The 23652-nt window shown below is 46.5% G+C and overlaps 1 protein-coding gene across 2 annotated transcripts in view; it reads left to right on the top strand.

The window, feature by feature from the left end:
• LOC144762824 (lebercilin-like) overlaps positions 1-17974 on the top strand; it is a 2038162-nt gene extending 2020188 nt beyond the window's left edge. For both annotated transcript variants that reach the window (XM_078648105.1, XM_078648106.1), the window contains one exon: positions 17053-17974. In XM_078648105.1, the coding sequence (XP_078504231.1) occupies positions 17053-17711 (659 nt within the window). In that variant the 3' untranslated portion in view covers positions 17712-17974. The remainder of the gene's footprint in view (positions 1-17052) is intronic.
• The last annotated feature ends 5678 nt before the right edge of the window (positions 17975-23652 follow it).

Here is a 23652-nt window from a genome sequence, read left to right as displayed (position 1 = left end):
ATACTACCCAAATACAGGCATGGCCACTTCCATCCGTTTATCTACGTCACAACGATTTCTTGGAAAACCAGACTCCTAAGCTGTTAGGGACACCCCTTTGCCTGAATATTGATTTCTCCAAGAAACTCATTATTATGCATGAACATCTATCCCCTAGAGGTTCATTCATGACGTTCATATGCCCGACTTTTACGTCAATACTGGCATTCCTAAAACACCTTCAAGGTATAAATATACCTTCACTTGCTATGGCAAAGCACGGTGTGGTTCGGTGTAGTTTGACTACCTACTTGCACGACCCAGCTCGCCACAGCAAGTATAGAAGGAAGCCAACTCCCCAGCTGACGCACTGACCAGACACTGTCATCCTCCTGCCGAGAATCCAGCTTCAGTGTTTCTGACTCCCCTTGTGGGGTGTTGGGAAATCGAGTCCCGGGAAAGAGATACCAACCTCTCTCATTCTAAGGTATGGAGCTGATTAGAACCTAGAGAAACCTTCTGCAAATTCTTGGCAAAACTACGCCAATGCTAAAGCAGCACCTACTTCTTCCCTAGTACTAGACTTAGGTTAGGTACACTGGGGTAGGATTATTTAGAAGCACCAGTTAAGTATTATAGCCTGTGTTATTTATGTATGTAGCAAGGTCTGATTATATGCTGTAAAACATGGCTGCCTGTGATGAAACAAGAGATGTACTAATTGAACCTGACACATACATCCTTGACCGCCTCCTTCATTTGCTATGGAAACAGATGCCATACCACGCCGAGCCATAGATCTAGTAGCATACAGCAGTGTTTATAGTGGCATGACACAGATACGTAAGCAAAGCCAAACAATACTATGCATGAAATTACTCTGTTATGGGGATTAGCATTAGTCACAATACAGATTGAGGCATTTGCAGGTACCTGTGACTAAACAACACTTGATTAGTTGATGACCTATTTGTCCGGTCATTTACTCATAGTTATAGTGGCTGATGGGCCTTCAAGTGCCCATCAAGCTTGGAGTAGGCCACCACCAAGATACAGGCCATGAGGGGGTTCAGGGTCCGATGTGTGCCACAACGACATGGGGAGGACTTCCCTAGCTGGACTTGGGTGATATTTTAGCTCCAGGGTCTGAGGTCCACCCACCTCTTCCAGCAGTGGGACCTGTGCCAGTGAAAGACTCTCAAGGACCACACTTTCTGAGCGATGACTTATCAAATTCTTTGCTTGAGATTCCCGTTGACTTGTATCAATGCAAAAGATGACAAAACTGAGTGCACATGCAAAACAGATATCTTCTGTGATGCTGATAAAGGATGTTGGGACTACTGACATGTACAAGTAGTACAATACTAGAACTCAGATTTTTTTCATCAAAACACATTTTGTAAGATCTTCGGCCACAACATGGCTCAAAGAGGCCGGAATCACATATAAATCGTCCCTGGATTAAAGACATGGAAGTTTTCTCTATACTTATAACAAGCAATAAGAACTATGATGTTTTGACAATACTGATGGACATGCACACTGACATGAGGCTATATTATACATACCACCAGAACATTAATATTGACTCATTTAGCTCTTTTCCAAGCCCATGCCAACATAACTGAAAAAGAAAGGCCAGGGCCAATACACATGGTCTGTGGATTTAGACAAGAGGTTACAATGCACACATCTGGGAGTACATGACAGGTTAGGTATGTCTGCATGACTGTACAGAGAGGCCAGAAGTCTGACTCTGTATATGTAGTCCACAACATGTCTGTTAGTGCCACCTATGATCTACCCCAATATCTTTGATCAACATTGAAGCTCTGGCAAGTGTTGCAATGTATTCTCACAGTGATCAACATGGTGTCCATCTGTGTAATTTTAGGTGTAATACAGGTCTGACATTTAGTCAGACCTGTATTAGGCATCTAGCCATTTAGGTTAGTAAGCACTGTGACAAGGAAGACTTTGACATACCATTCGTAATATGGTGTAGTTCAGCCATGTAACACAAATGTGGATGCTGTGATGGATGTGCCTGCTTATACCCATTGGCTATATGCACAGTACTTGACACAAGAGTGTAGTTACTCTACCCAATGTGTTCAAGAATTCTGGGCCTGTTATCACACAACAGTAGTTGTAAGTGGCCTTTCCTAAGGCTGGGCAACACAATTGATATGATTCACAAAGCCAACAAGGGAACAACACATCACTACACCCACAACAAGTTATGTGTGGCTCACCTCTCCCAAGGCCACCCGCCTACGCTCCCAAAGTAAGACTTGATATACGAGCTACTAGCTCTCTCGGTATGCACTTCTACTGCCCCTGCTGTTCCCAAGGGGCGATCTCAATGATCCAAGTAAATTCTTACCCACTGTGGCTTGCACCACCCAATACAAATATCAAAGTAAGGTATCAATGAATTGATAATTGTCCATCCAATGTTATCTGATTTCAAATTTTCTTTATTCTTCTTTATTCATGTAACAACATCGGGCAGCCAACGAGTTTTGTTCTTATAAAAGAACTTCATCAGGGCGATTCTTCTGGTGGTGATTAGATAATAATGATGGTGGAGCTCATAGTCAAAAAGGTGAAACAATTGCAAATTCCTACTGGTACTTCTTATAATTCGCCACACCTCTAACGTCCATACCAATTATTGTACCTATAGCTTCTGAGTTATTTCAAATATTTAGATGGTCTCATGATTTTCTCCTAGTAAATGGCTACTGTGCCCGTATCACGGCCTTTCCAAATGGCAACAATGTATCCTCTTCGATGTTCAAAGGAGAACGCCCGAGCTGGTCATACATGGAAGTGACCTCTCCAACAAGGGTCTCCAGCTCTTCATTTCTGTAGGCAAGGGCCCTCGCACCTGTTTGACCTGGCATGGTTGCTTCCTGAGGTGACACACAGTAGTGGACGACAAGGAGGTGTTAATAGCAGCAGTGTCTGTAGGCAAGTGAGTATATTTTCAACCCTCAAAGTACATGTACATCACATACGCGGACATGAGCATATATGCACTCACCAATTGGATGACCGCAATCACAGGAGTAGTGCCGGAGGCATGGAAACAGGCAGTGGTAACCCCTTTACTTAAGAAGCCCTCGCTGGATCCAACAATCCCAGCCCATTTCAGGCCTATATCTCTTCTGCCCTTTCCCATAAAAATTCTGGAGAAAGTGGTTAGCAGGTCCCTGTCAAGCTACCTGGAAGATAACTGTCTATTGGACGGGGATCAGTTTGGATTCCGCCCAGGCCATGGGACAGAAACTGCATTGGCAACCATGTTGGACACTCTGCGAATGCGAGCTGACAATGGTAATTCCTCAGTACTTGTACTGTTAGATATGTCGGCAGCATTTGACACGGTTAGCCATGCAGTTTTGCTAAACAGACTGGAGAAACTGGGCGTGAAAGGCAAGGCTCTGAAATGGTTACAATCTTATCTGTCCGATAGACAACAGATAGTGACCATGACTCCGTTTGCTTCCCCTAAGTCCCCGGTCCATTATGGAGTACCACAAGGCTCGTCGATCAGCCCTATCCTTTTTAATATATACTTGCAGCCTCTGATCCCTATTATAAAATCTTACGGGATCGAATTGATTAATTACGCTGATGACACCCATCTGGTGTTCTCTCTGGAAGGGAAACATGCGGTACCCATGGACAGATTCCAGGATTGCATGGGTCGGGTCTCCGCCTGGCTCAAAGCAAACTTCCTTCAATTTAATGAGGGGAAAACGGAGGTAGTCTGCTGCTCGACGGTTAAATTAAATCAACAGATACCGAGCAAGCTCAGGCTCTCGCCGGGGGCCGACCCCTGCGTCCCAGTAAAGACCGTGCGGAATCTGGGAGTGTTATTTGATGAAAACCTTCAAATGGTGTCACAAACTAACAAAACAATTAGTGTTTGTTTTGGTCTGCTAAAAGCACTCAGGCAGATTCTCCCTCTCCTGCCCGATGACACTAGAACCTTGGTGGTAAGGGGCATAATCCTGGCTAGACTGGATTACTGTAACTCCCTTTATTTGGGCGCCCCCTTATACATCTTGCAGGGGTTGCAGAGAGTCCAGTCGATAGCGGCCAAGTTGGTGCTTAATAGACCACGTAGCTCCTCTACCACAATGGCCCTGAGAGACCTTCACTGGTTCACTGGTTTCCTGTACGGGACAGAGTCACCTTTAAATCTCTGTGCATAGTCTACAGAGCGTTACACAGTACGAGTCCTCTACCAATGCAGTAAAGATTCACATGGTACAAGCCCACTAGGTCTCTTCGTTCCTCTAATCTAAGTCTGGCAACTACCACTAGATTTAAGGGGGACGGTGGCAGCTTTCCCTGAACCCGCTTGGCGCCATTCTTAGAGCATTACTGCTCGCTATTGTTTTAATTGTTTAACTGCTGAAAACCAGCTCCGTGAGCCTGTGAATAGTTTTATTTTGCTATTTGAAGTAGCGTTTTAAAAAGGGGAAGAATTGCCTGTCTGTGTGAAAACTGATTACTAGTTACACATTGTCAAAAAATTCCGCTTACCCACACGCACTGAGGGACCAGCTCCTGTTGTTGTTCGACCTGTGCCTGCACGCCCAGTCCGACCCTCAAGCCAATCACGGGTGCGGAAGGCGGGGCAGAGCCAGGAACATCCAGGGAGGCGAGCGGTTAGCGCTCTAGCTCTCCCAGACTCAAGGGCTATAAAGGTAGCGAGGAGGCACTCGCCCTCGCGGTAAGGGGGACGGTGGCAGCTTTCCCTGAACCCGCTTGGCGTCATTCTTAGAGCATTACTGCTCGCTATTGTTTTAATTGTTTAACTGCTGAAAACCAGCTCCGTGAGCCTGTCAATAGTTTTATTTTGCTATTTGAAGTAGCGTTTTAAAAAGGGGAAGAATTGCCTGTCTGTGTGAAAACTGATTACTAGTTACACATTGTCAAAAAATTCCGCTTACCCACACGCACTGAGGGACCAGCTCCTGTTGTTGTTCGACCTGTGCCTGCACGCCCAGTCCGACCCTCAAGCCAATCACGGGTGCGGAAGGCGGGGCAGAGCCAGGAACATCCAGGGAGGCGAGCGGTTAGCGCTCTAGCTCTCCCAGGCTCAAGGGCTATAAAGCAACTCGTCGGCTCAACGCGCAGTGTTGACGCGCAGTGTGGCGCCTAATCCTGCGCCTAAGACGAGCCAAAGACCACCCGTCTGCGCCCGTCCGGGACAGGACGGGGCCAGGGGCAGGGGGCTATGGCGATTACCACCATGTGCTCGGAGTCAGTCCGGCGTCTGGCTCTTACGGACACCAGCCAGACCCTAATCGACATGGGCAGGGATGTTACTACTCTGTGCTCCCACAAGGTGGGGAGTAATTTGGAGGGACCGTTTACCTGCAGGGAATGCTTAACACAATTTACCATAAGCGCGGAATTACCCCATGTCAGTTAAGATCTACTTTAACTGCCGCTGCTAATGACCCTATAAAGTCGACTATCAGCCCTTTTAACGACCCCCTTTTAAACTGTAAGAGCCTATTGTGTAATGTTCGCTCCTTGGTTACGCATTGCACGCAGGTCTGGGATCTCCTAACATCAGAGAAACCACATCTTTGTTATCTGACTGAGACTTGGCTTAAGCCCCACACTGTTCCGGCTATCACACTGGGAGTGCCGTCAGGATATAAAATGGTAAGGATGGATCGCCCTATTAAAACTGGAGGTGGGCTAGCCATTGTTTTCAGGCAGGAAATGGAGGTGGTGGTTACCGAGACGGTGTGTAATCCACAAATGGAGCTCCTAATTTTCACCATTAACCCTAGCTCTAGGGAAACTAGAAAGGGAGCTTTGGTCTATCGACCCCCTGGTCCTCCTGGGAATTTCTCCATTCATCTTGTTGAAGCTTTAGCTCCCTACATGCATGTGAACTCAGATTTTATTCTGGTAGGGGATTTTAATGTCCACAGTGAAATAGACACCTGCGTGGAGGCACAGACATTATTGGCGGATTTGGCCACTCTTGGTTTTAACCAAATGAATCAGGGACCCACACATATAGCTGGCCATACACTGGATCTTGTGCTTTATACTTCTACAGTGATTAAATGTCTGCCTCCCATTCAAGTGGACAGGACTGATCACTTCATCATAGAGTTCCATACTCGTTCCAATCAGAGGGTAAATGGCACTCAGAGGACTATGGCGGATGTCAGAAGACCCTGGAACAAATTAACACCAGAGAGTTTTAGGGGGAAATATATAGAACCCAATTGGATTGAATGTGGCGATAATGTCACCACTGCGTTAGCCAGGTTTAATAAAGCTGTAACCACAACTATAAATCATGTTGTCCCTCTTAGGACATATAAACCACGGCCTGCCCCTAAACGAGAAGTCTGGTTTACGGACGATCTCAGACAATTAAAGCTAACTGCAAGGAAGTCAGAAAAACGATGGAGAGTCACACGCAGGGCCGAGGATAGAGATGACTACAGGATTTCCCTAAAAAACTACCATAAAGCTATTCGGTCTGCTCGGAAACATCATATAGCGGCCCAATTAACAGCAGCTGGGAAAAATGCTAAAGTCCTCTATCAAATATTACAAATGTTTACTAAGCCCATAGCATGTGAAACCGAGGGGATTGAGTCCCAGGAACTTTGCAATAACATCTCACAGTTCTTTGTTAGAAAAATTGAAGGTATTTATACCAAGATCTTGACCTCAAAAACCATCTCTTACAACACTGAAACTGTTGACAGTCTGCCACACCTTAGTACAGCAGAAAACAAGGGTAACAGACTTATTGAATTCCCACCAATATCTCTGAAGGAGATAACCATTCTAACCACTCAAATAAAAAGTGGGTGCCCTTCAGATGTAATTCCAGCACGGGTCATGTCACTTCTGAGCGACGATCTGGGTGTTGGAATTCAGCAGGTCGTTAATTTATCCTTGAGTACAGGGGTAGTTCCCCCTGACTGGAAGCATGCTCTGGTGCGGCCTCTACGGAAAAACAATTCCATTCCGTGGACCGACCTGACTAACCTGAGACCCATCTCTCTCCTCCCTTTCTTGGGGAAGCTTACTGAGAAGTTTGTAAACCAGCACTTATCTAAATATATTGAAAGTACGGGGGGACTAGATCCATCCCAATCAGGTTTTAGGCCAAGGCACGGCACTGAGACCGCCTTGCTGTCCGTCGCTGACGATCTTCATATGCTACAGGATAAGGGTTACTCCGTTATCCTGGTGCTTTTAGATCTGTCAGCGGCGTTTGACACTGTGTCACATGAGATCATGACCTCCAGACTAGTTGACATCTGTCTGGGAGGCAAGGCGCTGGCCTGGTTAAGGAGTTTTTTCACCGAACGTACCCAAAGAGTCATATTGGGTCCCTACCAGTCTGAGGAGGTGGAGATCTCTAAGGGGGTGCCACAGGGCTCCTGTTTGAGCCCAACGTTATTTAACATCTACGTGGCACCCCTAGCTAACATCATGAGATCCCACGGGTTCATTCCCGTATCGTATGCAGACGATACCCAACTCCTCTTCCCATTTAAAACTATGACTCCGGAAGTACGTAGCTCCTTCTCCCAAGGGATGAAAGAAGTGGCACACTGGATGGCAGCAAATTTCCTCCAGTGCAACGTCTCCAAGACCGAGGTGATGCTCTTTGGGGAAGCCAAACGTTTGTGGACCCCTGACTGGTGGCCTCAAGACCTAGGCCCAGTCCCCGAACCCAAGGTGGTTGTGAAAGACCTAGGAGTTAAACTGGACCAGGAGCTCAACCTTAAACATCATGCCAATCAAGTGGTGAGCTCCTGCTTCCATGTAATTGGGCTTCTCCGACGGGTATTCCCCCTGTTGCCTGATACTACCAGGAAAACTCTAGTTCAGTCGCTCGTATTGAGTAGACTGGACTATTGTAATGGTCTGCTGCTAGCCGCAAATGAGGGGATTACTGCCAGACTGCAAGTGGTGCAGAACACGGCTGCCCGCCTTGTTCTCAATGCCCCGGCTCGCACTCCCTCTAAACCACTGCTAAATAAACTCCACTGGCTCACAGTGAAACAGAGGGTGTTGTTTAAAACTGGTTGCATCATCCACAAGTGCATCACGGGTAATGGTCCTCATTACCTATCACAAAAATGTAACCCTTACATTCCCTCAAGATCTTTGAGATCTGGAGATCGTGAATTGTTAGTTGTCCCCAGGTTCTGGAAGACAAGACAAGGGGGAAGGTCGCTATCTGTAGCAGGCCCGAAGTTCTGGAATGAACTACCTTATGAACTTAGATCATGTAAGGAACTCTTTCCCTTTAGGAAAAAATGAAAAACTTTCCTGTTTAACTATTAGTTCTTGTTGGACCATTAATAAACTATAGGATAGGGCTTGGATGCTCTTAGATGCTGCCAAAGGCGCGGAGATACTCCTTAGGGAGTCGATTCCCAGCGCGGTACAAGTGTGCAAAAAAATAAAAAATTTAAGAGATCTAGGATGGGAGGCAGAGCCTTCAGCATAGCAGCCTCTCGCCTATGGAACGAGCTGCCTCAGAACATCAGGCAAGCCGACTCCTTTGCCAAAGTCTGAGACCCCGGCGCCCATCATTTAGCCTTTCAATCTGCAGTTTCCATCTGATAATGTTTTTCCCCCAGAGCGCCAGGATACCCGTAGGGTGGCAGTCGCGCTATATAAGAGCAAAATACAATACAATACAATACAATTCCCCAACATTAGCCTATGGGAGAGACCACCGTGCTGGTAACTGCCAACCTTGTGGTCCTCGACCGCCGGCATTGTAAGCCTCTATTTGTCCTATGCTTGAGCTCAGGCAACCGCCATATCAGCAGTCAAGTGTGATGTGTTGCAAATTGCACTAAGAATTGGTAAAAATTGCATATTAACACTTGCGTAGGTTCTATTTGCTAATTCATAAAGCACCACCACCACAACATATAAATATTGGAGCCTTTATAATTGACATGCTCCAATCCAATTTTAATGTACTGTACAGGGATATATTTGTGCATTTCATTGATGTGCAAATATCTAGGATGAGATCAGCAACATGTGTGACGAGGTACCCGTTTATACATGTCTGTAACGCCTCTCTTTAGTGCTGTTTCCCACTTTAACATCATGTTGTGCATATCCAAGTTACAGTGCTATGATTGTGACCTTGTGGATGAATGGTCGACAAGTCAGGCTTCACAGTCATGAAGCCACAGGTGTAGTTCTTCTGGATTCTAAACGTGTACTAACACATGACTTTGCCCTTAGAGGCCAGTTGTATGTAATGTTGCAAACAGAGAGCACTAATGATGTTCCATAACCTTCTCACATAGATATCCCTGGTGGGGGGGGTGACATCCTCCACAGTTCTGCCCATTTCCTGACCAAGAGACCATGCAGGAGTGGCACAAAATCCAGAAATACTGATTAAATTGACATACCATTCTGGATCGGACTACGTTGGAGGTGGACCTCCTACCTGAACTTAACAATCCCCACAATATAACCCCACTTGTTAAAGTAATGTCAGTTTTGCATTTTTTGGCCACAGGCTCATTTCAATTCACTGTTGCCATTTCAGGTGGAATGTCTCCACCGATGTTCAATATTGTCCTGACACAGGTACTTACAGAAATGTTGAAACATGTGGGCAACGGCATTCAGTTCCCAAGACGTGAGATTTATCCACAGTATAGGAAGCTTTCTATGGAATTGGTCACATCCCACATGTTATTGGATCAACTGATGGAACCCATATTCCCCTAGTACCACCATATGACCGAGAGCAAGTCTACAGGAACCAGATGCACTACCACGCCAACGTGCAAGTTGTCTGTTTGGCTGATCTGTACATCTCCGTCTTTGCCCGGTTTCCAGGATGTGCATATGATAACTTCAGCCTGCGGAACAGTAGCATACCACGGCTGATGTCATAACTCCAACCAGAGACAGCCTGGCATGTAGGTAAGTGAGTTGTATGTTAGCTATGTTATGCATAAAGGTGATGTAAAATGATCTGAGCGTGTGATTAAATGGTGCCCTTCTATCTATCTCCCATCTAGGAGACTCAGAATATGCCAACCTGTGATGGTTGTTGGCCCTGCTGAGCAATCCTGCAACGCCAGTTAAAGTCAGCTTTAATGAGGCCCATGGAATGACAAGGCGCCAGTGGAACTGGCTTTAGACCCTCCTGAAAGCCAGATTCTAATGTCTGGACAGGAATGGTGGAGCCCTCCAATACTCACCCGGGAAGGTGTGGCAGATCACCGTTGCCCCATGCATCCTCCAGAATATTGCCCTGAAACGGGTCATACCTTACATCCCAGGGGATGGAGGCTATGAAATCCCACTGGATCTGTGTCGTGAAATGCCAAGTGAGGATGAAGATAGTGGTGAGGATGAAGGAGCAGATTTGGGTCAGGATGTCATCTGCACCTACTTCTCCTGATGGTAAATATGGTGTGAGATGTGCAGCTGACAACAAACTAGGCACTGTTGGGGTGATGTTCTGATCCAGAGATTGTAGCTAGTCTGACCATGTAGTTTTCAGAACAATTTGGTGAAGGTATATGTTTAGGTAGTGGATCTTAATGCAAATGTGTCAGATGTTTTGGTAAGGGAACTTCAGAAGTTGAGCTTGTGAAGTAGTTCATATGTGTGTTTTCACAACTAATCTCCATGTAGGTCTGTTTTAGGTCTCTGCGGCATGTTGTATTCATTTGGACATTTTAGAGTTGTGACTTCAATAGGTATGTGTTGCTGTCTCGATGAACGGAGTGGACAGGGATTGTTCCTGGGACCGTGAGTCATGGAGTTTGGGAGTAAAAATCTGTTATCAAGACAGCTTGCACTGCTATAGTTTTACAGTAACCTACATTCGTTTGGACTGATGTCTTGTGGTGCGTTGGTACTAAAGCAAGATGTGTGCCATGTGACATTACAAATGGTTGTCTTGGGTCCAAATAATAGAAACCAGCCTTCACAAGGCCTCATTCCTCATGGTCTATGACCTGTATGTAACTGTTGCTGTGTTTCCTCACTAAGGGATAATCATGCTTGTCAAACATGACTGACATTTATTTGTGTAATTCCTCCAGATGAAAGCAACACTGGATTGAGAAGACCTTGTGTTCAAGAACTATGGTACTGACACGTGTCTGTGTACAGAATTCATTGCTGTTATTTGTTTTTATATATTTGGGATAACCTAAATGTGCATGTCTGATGTTTTCGACTTATTCAGTTTTTTGCCATGGTGTGCAATATTGACAGACCTGTTCCCTCATGTGGTATCAACCTCCTAGTGCAGAGGTCTAAATTGACCCTGTATTACCGAGTGCTGCAGATGTTGGTATGGTATCAGATATCATGTCAGCTTATGAATGGACAAATGTAATACATGTATTGATTCAAAACATATGTGTGTATGTCCTTATGTGACCTGCTAGTGTACGAAGGTTATACCACTTTCTTTCTGACAACATATCCATGTTTCCAATATTCACATATGTTAAACATGAAAAACTGAATATGGTTGTTCTGTCACATAGTACAATGTGTGAATGAATACAAGAGACAATGTGCTTTTTGGTGTATTGTACAACTAATTTACAGGACAAACAAAAGTGAGTAACATAAACGTGATAGGTGGCTAAAAGGAAAGTAAAAAGTGAAGGATACAGTCATAGTGGATGAAAGCATTGAAGTAGATTCCATAGTTTCTGGAGCTCAAAGTCCAAATTTGCTCCTCACATCAGACTGAGAAAAGTGGGGCGGTATAATCAACAAAGTTAATGTGTCACACACACAGGAACAACACCAGTGGCAAGGTGTCTATCTGCCAGTGGTTCTGGTCTTGCCCCCTTCCCTCCTGAAGTCTTACAAGAACGTCCCCTCTTTCTGGGTGAGAGGGGACTGGGAGCTGCTGAGGCAAGGGTACTTGAGGGCAAGGGCCTCCATTCCTGTGGCTGCTGCAGAGATTGATGGTGCTGAAGTGCTAGGCACACAGGGAGGTGTAGTCGAAATTGGAAAAGCCATGCAGAGAGTGCTGTTGATGTGCCACATCACCCCTACAGAGGTCAGCCACCTTGGTGCGGACCCCAGCCACCTCAGTGTGGACACCTGCCACATCGGTGTGTAGGTCTACTACCTTGGTGTTAACACCAGCCACCTCAACCCGGATTGCAGCAATCTCCTCATGTGTTGACTCTTGCAGCTCCTTCATTTCCCTGACTTTGTTTACAACCTGGGCCAACACATCTTGAGAGCTCGGGTAAATGCCCAGGAATTGTGTAATGGCAACCTGGGCAGCTGTCTCACCAGTGGACTCTCTGTGGTATTCCACATTGCCCCTCTCACGACATCTAGCCTCACTGCTTCATGACCTAGGCCTAGACTGCAAACTCTCACTGGGTCTTGGCTCCTGACTTACTGGGGTGGTTGTGGCCGTCTGAGAAGCCAGGACTGCGGGGCAGGAGACGGTACTACCTGTGCTAGGTGCACAAGTTGCGGGGACAGATGTTATTTGGGAAGTTTCCACCGTGGTGGGAGGTGTGGTCCCAGTGAGCCCAACTGTTGAAAATCTACCCAGGCTGACCAGATTTGCCAGGCCATTCTTCGACGTCCAAAGCTTCAGGAGGACGTTCTTCACAGAGGGCTTCTTCTTCTTCTTCCTCAGGGTATTGAGAGGGGCTATGGTGGCTCGCCTGTGTCTGCTTTGCAGCAGTGCTGGGTTTACTTTCTTGGTGAAAATATTGGCAGTCAATCGGAGATTAGAGGTGTGTACATCTAGGTTGTTTGTGCCAAGTCCATTGTGGGGCTGAAAAGTGAAAAATGTTAGTGGTGTCTTCATTCTGCAATTTCATGTGGACTTCAGATCTGACAATGTATCTGATCTCAACATCTCCTGGGATGTGTGGCTATCTGGAATTTAGAGTCTAGGCATTGCGTCATCATCACTAACCTACACCCACACAGTATCATTCTGATGTGTATCTATCCATTCCAAAGGCCATAGATGTTGAAATCTGAGCAACAATTAGCTTGGCTTCATGTTTTGGATAGTTATTCCCATTATGGGACTGTGAGCATGGGGTCACCTGGCTTTAGTAGAGACTTTAGTGAGTCTTTGCATAACTCAATAACTCAGACTAACATCAGTCATAGTTTGCATGCAGAACACCATTTAACTGAAGTTGTACTATGTGTATTTCTGTATACAAATTTCTGTGAATTACAGATTTCATGAGTAGTATTAGTTTGGTCGCAAGATGGCTGCCAGGTGAAACGGGGGGTTAAGGAGTGTAGCATGCTGTATAAAGTTGAAGAGACAAAGCCTTGTGTGAGCTGTAGTCAATTGGATATCACTTTAGCAACATCTGAGAAAAGGTAATCTACTTGAGTAGTGTTAGTTCAGTAGCAAGATGGCTGCCGGGTGAGAAGGAGGGTTACGGAGTGTAGCATGCTGTGTGGAGTTGAAGAAACAAGGCCAAATGGTAGCTGTAGTCAGTTGAATGTGCCTTTAGCAACAAGTGAGAAAAGGAAAGCTACTTAAGTAGTGTTAGTTGAGTAGCAAGATGGCTGCCAGCTGAGATGGAAGTTGAGGAGTGTAGCATTCTGTATGGAGTTGAAGAGACAAGGCCTCATAATAGCTGTAGTCAATTGGATATCACTTTAGCAACAGCTGAGAAAATATAAGCTACTTCAGTTATGTTAGTTCAGTAGCAAGATGGCTGCCAGGTGAGAAGGGGGGGTTAAGGAATATAGCATGCTGTGGGGAGTTGAAGAGACAGGGCCTTGGGGTAGCTGTACTCAATTTGGATATCACTTTAGTAACAGCTAAGAAAAGGTAAGCTACTTTAGCAGCGTTGTTTCAGTAGCAAGATGGCTGCCAGGTAAAAAGGGGGGTTTAGGAGTGTAGCATGCTGTGTGGAGTTGAAGAGACATGGCTTCATGGTAGTTGTAGTCAATTGAATGTGCCTTTAGCTACTTGAGTAGGGTTAGTTCAGTAGCAAGATGGCTTCTCGGTGAGAAGGGGGTTATGGAGTGTAGCATGCTGTATGGAGTTGAAGAGACAAGGCCTCATGGTAGCTGTAGTCATTTGGATATCACTTTAACAACAGCTGAGAAGAGGTAAGTTACTTGAGTTGTATTAGTTCAGTAGCAAGATGGCTACCTGATGAGTAGGGGGGTTAAGGAGTGTAGCATGCTGTATAGAGTTAAAGAGATAAGGCCTCAGGGTAGCTATAGCCATTTGGATATCACTTTAGCAACAGCTGAGAAAAGGTAAGCTGCTTGAGTAGTGCTAGTTCAGTAGCATGAGGGCTACCATGTGAGTAGGGTGATTAAGGAGTGTAGCATGCTATATGGAGTTGAAGCTACAAGTCCTCATGGTAGTTATAGTCAACTGGGACTTGACTTACGTGAAGTGTACCGTAGCTGTTGACAGCACAGATTTTTGGCCAAGCACACATTTGCATGTTCCGACATTATCGGGGTCCTGTTTTTTAATTTAGAGATGCAGCACTTACAAACAGCATTGGACCATGGCATTTCATGATATATAAGCATGTGGTGTCATATACACCAATTGTCATTGCCACAAACAGACATCTCAGACACTTTCTATGTGGCATGTTCAGGGAGTAGATGTGAAAGACGATGGCAAAGGCAGAGTTGATGGCAATCATGATAGTGTAATGTTGTAGCATTTCTTGTAGTATAGCTTAACAGAGTCCATTCCTCCCTGTATTTTGTCCAAGCCTTATGTTTAGGATGGACAAGACCTTTTCCTCCCAGTGAATGAGTTGGCACGCTGGGAGGACCACCGCCAGTCCTCCTGGTGGTGGCTGATGCACTTGCCATGCACCTTCTTCCTGAGGTTGTTCTACTCTTCCTAATGTCGTTCTGTGTGCTCTGTTCACTATCCTCTCTCACATTTCCACTCTCGTACGGTAAGGAGTATGCTGTACTTGGGCTCCAAAACGTTGGGGCTCTAATCTAATGATTTCATCCACCATGACTCTTAACGCGCCTTAAGTGAACGCAGGTTTCTTATGTGCCATGGTGAGAAAAAAATGGGTGAGGACTTCAACTGAGATATAAAAACAGAGGATGATAAGATAGGTTAAAAAATAAAAGATAAATGTGGGGTGGTGAAGAAATAAATATGAACATTTCACCCAACAATATATGCGTTGTCAAAGGTATTGTACAAGGTGTATATGTGCCTGTTCTGACTAGAATGTAAAAAGATGCTTATCAGGTTTGGGGTGTGTTTTGTAGTGTGATTTGCAGGTGTATCCACTTGTCACAGCACTTCCAGTGTGTGGTATTTAAATCCATTCAATGGACAGTGTTGTGTTTTTTTAATTCTCGTACCTCGGCAATTGATTGCCTTTAAGAACTCGTTGTTGACTGTGCACAGCCGTGAGACTATCAGTGCCACTTTGTACTAGTAATATGCTTGACGATCGGATTGCTATCCTGGCGGCATCTGTAAGCTCACTGCCAATAATTCAGACCACCGTGAGACCGCCGCAGGACCACTGACAGAACCCCCATCCTTGTGGTGTATGCTTCATGCTGCCCAACTCATAATACGTCAGTCTGTCATGCGCTGGTGCAGCTGCAGCGTGGAGTGGACGGACGCGGTTCTCTGGTGGTCGGACCAGCAAACTAATAATCAGTCCCTCTGTATTCATGGGTCTCCAAATTCCTGTTCATACTCCAACATATCCCCTTTTGCTCCATCCAATATAGTTCTCTTCTTTGGAAGAGTAGATTTACCAATTCTTAGATCTAATTTACAGTCTAATTGTATCAGATCACGGTGCTGCAAAATGGATTTTGCATTTTGAGTGTTGATCTTACATGAACATAATAAAGAGGTTAGTGGCAAAATATAGTAGAGCACGTTTCACTTTGAGCCACTGCGGTTGAGAAGGGTTCTCATAAAGAAACCAAAGAGAACCATGTCTGACAGGAAAGTCAGTTCAGAAAGTCACAAAGTCTGCAAGGCTAATTCCATCCAAGGGCCATATTACATATATGCCACAATTTCCCTATTTGCACCATGGTGCACCTTTAAATAGGTGCGGCGTGCGCACACAGCAAAAGTGTGCCCCTAGGGCAGCCGCAAACTCTTGCTGCCCTGGGTGCAGGCCATTCAAGCGAAATACAGAGCAGCTGCTTCAAAGTTGCCCCATGTTTCACTGTGTATGTGGCAACCTGCATGCACTTTTTAAGAGGGGAGAGAGTTCCCCTTGTAGGCGGGTGTAGTGAATGGTTTAACCCACCTGCCAGGAGATGTCTGAGGGGTCCATCAGACCCATTTCCCCCCATCCAGTGGGCAGCCATCATGGGGCGCACTGATAGTGCGCCACATTTTTGTGGTGCACTTTCAGTGTGCCTTCTGACAGCTTCTATGTCTTTGCACCTGCATACATATGACGCAGAGGCAAAGTGATTCCCTCATTTGCACGGAGCCGAACACCAGGGCAAATGAGGGAATGCGCTCTTGAGCTAGCGCTGGTGCTACATATGCCCCAGAGGCCTCGCAAGCGTATGCGACCCCTTCTATAATACCATGGTGCCCTGGGGGCACACAAACTGGGAACACATGCCCATAGCGCCCCCGGGGCACTTTTTGTAATATGGCCCCAGAGTCTTTAATGAAAAAGGTTATAGGTGAGTACTGAGCTAACTGGGAATTCACGCGGGAGGAAGGAATTCAGATATCAGTCAGTTCTTAGGTTTCTGCAGATCTGTTCTTTCTATCCATTGTGAAAAACACAATTCAGAAATACTCTGTAACACAGTAAGTTTAATTTCATACAACATTTCTTTAAAAAGGCACGCCTTATGATCCTCACATAATATGATCGCTCAGCATCTAATAATGCTTTATATTAAGTAATGTCTAAAAGTTAAATGGCATATTTCAAGGCTTTTGTCATCATTATTATTGTGCTCTTGTTTGCTTCCTCTCCCTTATACCTTGATTTGTAATCTCCGAAACAACGTCTTCAATTATTATATTTTGTTTTCTTTCAGAATGGAAGCAAGAAGTTCTAAGAATAAATCCGGAGAAAGATATTGCAGAAGATGACAATAACAGAGCAAAGTTAGAGCTGGCCTGCTCCAAACCAGAATTTGAGGATCTAAACTTTGAGGACATCAAAGATAAAATGTGGATTAAAAACCTTCTAATAGAAAAGATTCTTATGATTGATCCGAATATCTGTAAAAGAGTTTATTCTGATAGCCGTGCTAAGCACAAAGATGGATGCTCTGCAGTACAAAGGAAAGACCAAAAACACACAAATGAGTCTTACTGCTGTCCTGACTTGACATTTGGCTGTTATTCGCCTTCCTTAGGAAGAGGACCAGAACAAACATGTGATTCTTTTAAAAAAGCTTTATTTTCAGAAGATAATTTTGTTAACACAAGAGACTATAAGAGCAAAAGAATAAGAAGTCCTACTTTAATGAAACAGCTGTTTGGAGTCCCTAACAATACCCCTAGTTCTTCCAGAGGCAACAGTTTGAAGCCTCTTTGTGCTACCTATGACCATAATGTTAAATATCACATTAATAACAGTAAAAGCAGCAAACGTGCTATTATAAAGAATCAACACACCTCCTGTGAAAGGAGGTTTGTGAACTCTAATAGACACAATCTGCAACATACCACAAGTGCAGACAGTGACTGATTCTTCTTAAAATCGAATAGAAGCACTACTGTAATCAAAACACAGATTAGACATTTTATTGCTGATTGTACATATTTTAATCAGTTCATTTTCAATTATTAAAAATAATTGTTAAAATATATGAGGCCTTTTATCATGCCTAATTACTGTAATTTCAGGAAGTTGAATTGTAAAATATATGCCACATAAATTACAACGGATCATGTTTGGGAGCAGTTTATTTCCAGGTCGTAGTTGATTTTATAAAATAATTTATTTTAGTAATGCCTCCAATGATGATGCTGTCTCAAGGTGTGCATTTTTGGAACTAAATAAATAGCTTCTGTTTAACTCAAACTTTACTATTGTATCCTTAGAAGTACCCTGTAAAGAGGAATACTTACTAGAGGGCAACGGTTTCCTCTTCGCATAGGCACGGAAAAAACCTGACCTTGTAAAGAAAATGAAGCTAGATTAGTGAAAGGGGAAATAGGAAATGACGAGATTGTTAGGTAAAGAGAGGGAGAGGAAGAAAAAAGAAACAGAGACAAAAGACTGTGGAGGTATCCAATGCAGGAGTAGGTTGGAATCGCAGATGACAGATTGACAGTGGAGGGCGAAACCAAGGTAATGGAGTACCATGAGACAACCCTTAAACCCGTTTAGAGAAGGACGTCATTAAAAGTTGGCAGTTGCACACTCAACAGGAATGCCTTGTCCCACCCTGTGAGATGGAGTGTCCCAGCCACAAGTCAGGAGGTTTGTTGCAATGAATACGGGTGGGGGAAATCTGGGATCCAAACAGGAAAGCAGGTAAAATTATGAAACAGAAATATTGTCAAGGATATTGTGATGTCAAAAGTTGTATATTGAAAGCAACAATTTCCTTTTAAGTGTTGTGAGGGGTATTGGGTTCATAAGAAAGGAGTAGTTTCTGTCCTGTAACTCCAGTTCTGTAGTAGGGGTATCTCTGTTATAGTCATAATCTAGTGAATAGTCCCGCCCATGTGCGTGGACCCCGGCAATCAAAAATAATCTCTTAAGTTGTCAGAAAATTGCAGAACTGCAAATACACTTAAGAGAAAATTTAAAGACAAATAATGCAGCCTATATCCACAGGCTACACTGTCCAGTACTTCAACTAGAAAAATTCCACCAAAAATCCACAAACAGCAAAGCCTGTCCAGATTTCCCTTGTTTTAACAGCAAACACTCTCAAAAATGATAGAGAGGAAGGCATGGACAGACAAGCCCCATAGGCTGCCATTATTTGGCTTAAATAGGATACTGTGCCTTTAAGAGAACCTTCCAGAACTTTCTCCCAGTATCCCAGAATGCATAGCAGGTCCAACTTACTTTCAGTTCTTTTTGAAGGCGTAACACGCCAGACCTGTCGCATTCCTTAAAGGAACATGTCTCTCTCCACCGGGGAGGCGAGAGGGCGCTTATGACTATAACAGAGATACCCCTACTACAGAACTGGAGTTACAGGACAGAAACTACTCCTTCTGTAGTAGGGGATCTCTGTGTATAGTCATAATCTAGTGAATAGAATGGCAAGCCCATCTCCACACCAAAGCAGCGGTGGAGAAAAGAGAATAAACGCCACTATTGTGCGAACAAATTCCGCAGCGAAGCCTGCCCAACCTGAGCATCTGCCCTGGCATCCGTGTCCAGGCAGTAATGCTTAGCAAAGGTATGAACCGACTTCCAAGTGGCCGCCTTGCAGATTTCTGCAATCGGAACATTACGGAGCAAAGCTGTCGTGGCAGCTTTCCCCCTGGTGGAATGCACCTTAGGCTTACTCCCTAAGGTCTTATTAGCTTTTTGGTAACATAACTGTATGCAGGACACAATCCACCTAGAGATAGACTGCTTAGAGGTCGCAAGACCCGTCCTGACAGATCCATAATTGATAAACAATTGGTCAGACCTACGAATATCTTTGGTCTTATCCAGATAAAATTTCAAGACCCTCCTAACATCCAGGGAATGTAACGACCGTTCCGCCGGAGATGAAGGATTCTGAAAAAACGTAGGCAAAGTTATGGTCTGGTTGACATGAAAATCAGAAATAACCTTGGGAAGAAATTTAGGGTGAGTACGCATAACAACCTTAGCAGCATGAAATACAGTATAAGGTTCTTGGCAACACAATGCCTGAATTTCACTCACCCTGCGGGCCGATGTAATGGCCACTAGGAACGCCGCCTTCCAGGACAGGTGCTGAACGAAGCCTTATGAATAGGTTCAAAAGGCTCCTTCATCAACCTGGACAGCACCACATTCAATTCCCATGAAGGCGAAGGAAGCCTGACAGGAGGGAACACTTTCTTCAAGCCTTCCAAGAAATCTTTGATCACAGGGATCTGGAAAAAGGAAGTCTGCGAGGGCATTTCCTGTAGGCAGTCAAAGCAGCAAGATGAACCTTAATAGAATGGACATTAAGGCCAGACTGCGCCAACTGTAGAAGATAAGGAAGGATGACATCCTCCTTACAAGTCGTCGGATCATAGTTCTTAGACCTGCACCAGATGCAAAATCTCTTCCACTTGTAAGCATAGGAAGTCCTAGTGGAAGGTCTCTTAGACTCCTTCAGTATGTCCATACAATCTGCAGGAAGATTCAGATGACCATATTGCACTAACTCAGGAGCCATGCCGCCAAACTCAAAGACGAGAGGTTGGGGTGCAACATCAGCCCCCCGAACTTCGTGAGAAGGTCCGGCCTGCACGGCAGCCGAATGTGAGGAAGGAGAGACCGGTGAAGCAGGTCCGTGAACCACCACTGTCTGGGCCATTCCGGGGCAATCAGTATCATCCGCGCCCTGGACTGGGACAGCTTGATGAGAACCGTCGGAATCAGGGGAATGGGTGGAAAAGCGTACAGAAAGCTGTTCGACCAGTTGATCCATAATGCGTTCCCCAGCGTCCCCGGCTGGTAGTACCTGGAGGCGAAGCCTCGGCATTTGGTGTTTTCGGCGGTGGCGAACAGATCTACGTCTGGAGTCCCCCACCTTGCGAAGACTTCTCCTAGTACTTCGTCGTTTATGACCCATTCGTGGTTTTCCTGAATCAGTCTGCTCAGTGCGTCTGCCTGAACATTCTGCACATCTGGCAGATGGGTAGCCGTTATCCTCAGTCCTCGAGCCAGAAGCCAGCGCCAGATCGCCTGCGCTTCCTGCGACAGGGTGCGTGACCTCGATCCTCCCTGCTTGTTGAGGTAATACATCGTGGTCGTATTGTCCGTCTGCACATGTAGAGAGTCGGTATAGAAGGACAGATGAAAGGCCTTCAGTGCCAAGTGAACAGCTCTGAGTTCCAGGAAATTGATGTGGTACGTGGACTCCGTCGGGGACCACGTCCCTTGAATCTGTAGGTCTCCGGAATGCGCTCCCCAGCCCTGGAGAGAAGCATACGTCACGATAACCTGAGTGGGAATGTCCTTGTGGAAGGGAACCCCTCTGAGGAGATTCCCCGCCGAACACCACCACTTCAGAGACTGAAGAGCATGCAGAGACAGTCATATCTTGTCGTCCCAAGATCCTCTCCTCTGATCCCACTGATCCTCCAAGCACTCTTGCAACGGCCTCATGTGCAGCCGTGCATGTGGCGTCAGGAAGATACAGGAGGCCATCGATCCCAGCAGATAAGACACCGTCCTCACTGTCGTGGATGGAGCGGCCATGAGAGCCCGAGCCTTCCGAAGCAGTGATAATCGTCGCTCCTCCGAAGGAGACACGCTTGCTGACAGCGTATCGATGGAGGCTCCCAAGTACTGAATGCACTGGACTGGAGTCGGAACCGACTTGGACATGTTGATGTGCAACCCCAGCTTGTTCAAATGAACGCACGTCTTCTGGAAGTGTGCTTGCGCTTCCGTGAAGGAGGAGGCCTTGATCAACCAGTCGTCCAGGTACGGGTAGACAAACACCTTGTTCTTCCTTAGGTGTGCTGCTACCACCGCCATGCACTTTGAGAATGTTCTCGGCGCAGACTTCAGTCCGAATGGCAGCACTGTGTATTGATAGTGATTGGCGCCGACTTGGAACCGCAGGAACTTCCTGTGTTTGTGTGCAATGGGCACATGGAAGTAAGCATCCTGGAGGTCAATGGCACACAGCCAGTCCCCCCGTTGCAGCTGAGGATAAATCTGATGCAATGACAGCATGCAAAACTTTTCTCTGCGAATCCACTTGTTTGCTTGTCGCAAATCCAGAATGGGCCTGAACTCGTTCTTGTCCTTTTTTGAACCAGAAAAAAACGGGAGTACAGGCCTCTTCCTCTTTGAGACAGAGGTACGACTTCGATCGCCCTTTTCCTTAACAGGATACCGGTCTCCGCCTGGAGCTCGCGCAGCTGATACTGTGAGCCGACCGGAGGGATCGATGGGGGAGGGCTGATGAACCGAAGACTGTATCCATTGCAAACAATATTCAGCACCCACTTGTCCTGAGTAATTTTTCTCCACTCTGCCAGAAAAGATTGAATGCTTCCCCCCACCGGAGCGGGTAACAGTTGTCGGGGAAGTAAGTGCTCAGGGCCTAGACCCGGCCTGGCCCTTAGTCGCTGGTGCCGACTGATGGCCGCCTCTGCCCCTCTGGCGTTTCTGGAACGGTCTTCTGAACTGCTGCTGTTTTTGCTGCTGCTGTTGTCCAGAAGACTGGCCATGTCCCCTGCCTTGACCACCGAACCGGCGTTGGAACGGCCGGTACGTCTTCTTGGTCTCCTTGGGCTTCTCCAAACCCACCGCTGTGAGCGTTTCAGCTTCCGTCTTCATGCGGGCCATTTCGTCATCAGCGTGCTTCCCGAAGAGGGTTTCGCCAGAGAATGGCAGATTGGCAACCCTCTGCTGAGCATCCGGTTTCAGAGACGTAAGGCGGAGCCATGCATATCGTCCTGGAAGTCTTCACGCTTGTCCCGCGGAAGGAGCTCCGCAAATTGTTGAAGGGACTCCCAAAGGGCTCTGTCATACCGACCCAGCAAGGCAGTGGCACTAGCTGCTTTCATTGAGGTAGCCGATGTCCCACAAACTCTTCTCCCAGATGAATCCAACCACCTAGATTCCTTATCTGGCGGAACTGTGGAGGAAGGCGTGGTGGCATGCTGTTTGCGCGCCGCCGTCACAATCACCGAGTCAGGAGGGGGTTCCAGCCTGAGAAAGGCCGGGTCCGAGTCCGGAGCCCGGTACTTCTTCTGTAGTCTGGAAGGCGCCGCCTTCGTCACTGCTGGAGTGAGGAAAAGATCCAGGGCCGGTTCTTCCAGGCCCGGCACCAGTGGTAGTAACGGCCGAGACAAATGCTTCTGATGGAGCGTCTCGAAGATGACCGAAGTCTTTGGAGTGGGCACCGTCAAAGTAATGCCCAATTTCGCCGCACCCCGTAACAGTACGTCCTGGAAGGACACCAGATCGTCGACCGGTGAAACCCTCGTGTCTGGCAAATCTGACAAGGTCGGGGAGTAGTCCCTGGTCCCAGACGACCGGGTCCATGAACGAGACCTGTGTCTCCTGAGGCGCCGTCTAGATCGAGTAGAAGACCTGTGACGCGAACGTTCCCTTCTCCTGGAGCGGGAGCGCGACCTCCCAGCACGTGGGCGCTCCTCCGGTTTCCATGGAGGCGTCTTCCGTGGCCTGTCCAGGGGCTTCGGGGTAGGCGTACCCTTAGGAGGTGTCGGAAGCAGAGGCAGCGACACCGACCTCGGCGGCCTATGAGGGGGTACCGGCGGCGGAGGCTGCCCCGCAGGAGACGGGGGAGGCAGGGAGGGGAGAGGCGGCTTAGCCGGAGGAGCCTCCTTCGGTAGAGGAGGAGGGGTCACAGGTCTTGGCAGCGTATATACCACCGAGTACGCCGTGCCCGATGACTTCTTCGAGGGAGGGGCCTGTGATCCAGACCCTCCATAGCGAGAGCGACGCCGCCGACGTCCTCCACCAGATCCAGCGTGACTCTTGGCGCCAGAATCCC

The sequence above is a fragment of the Lissotriton helveticus genome, chromosome 6 (assembly GCF_964261635.1).
Source record: "Lissotriton helveticus chromosome 6, aLisHel1.1, whole genome shotgun sequence".
Lineage (NCBI taxonomy): Eukaryota > Metazoa > Chordata > Amphibia > Caudata > Salamandridae > Lissotriton > Lissotriton helveticus.
Note: the sequence above shows the minus strand (reverse complement) of the source record. Positions and strands in the feature narration are given on the sequence as shown.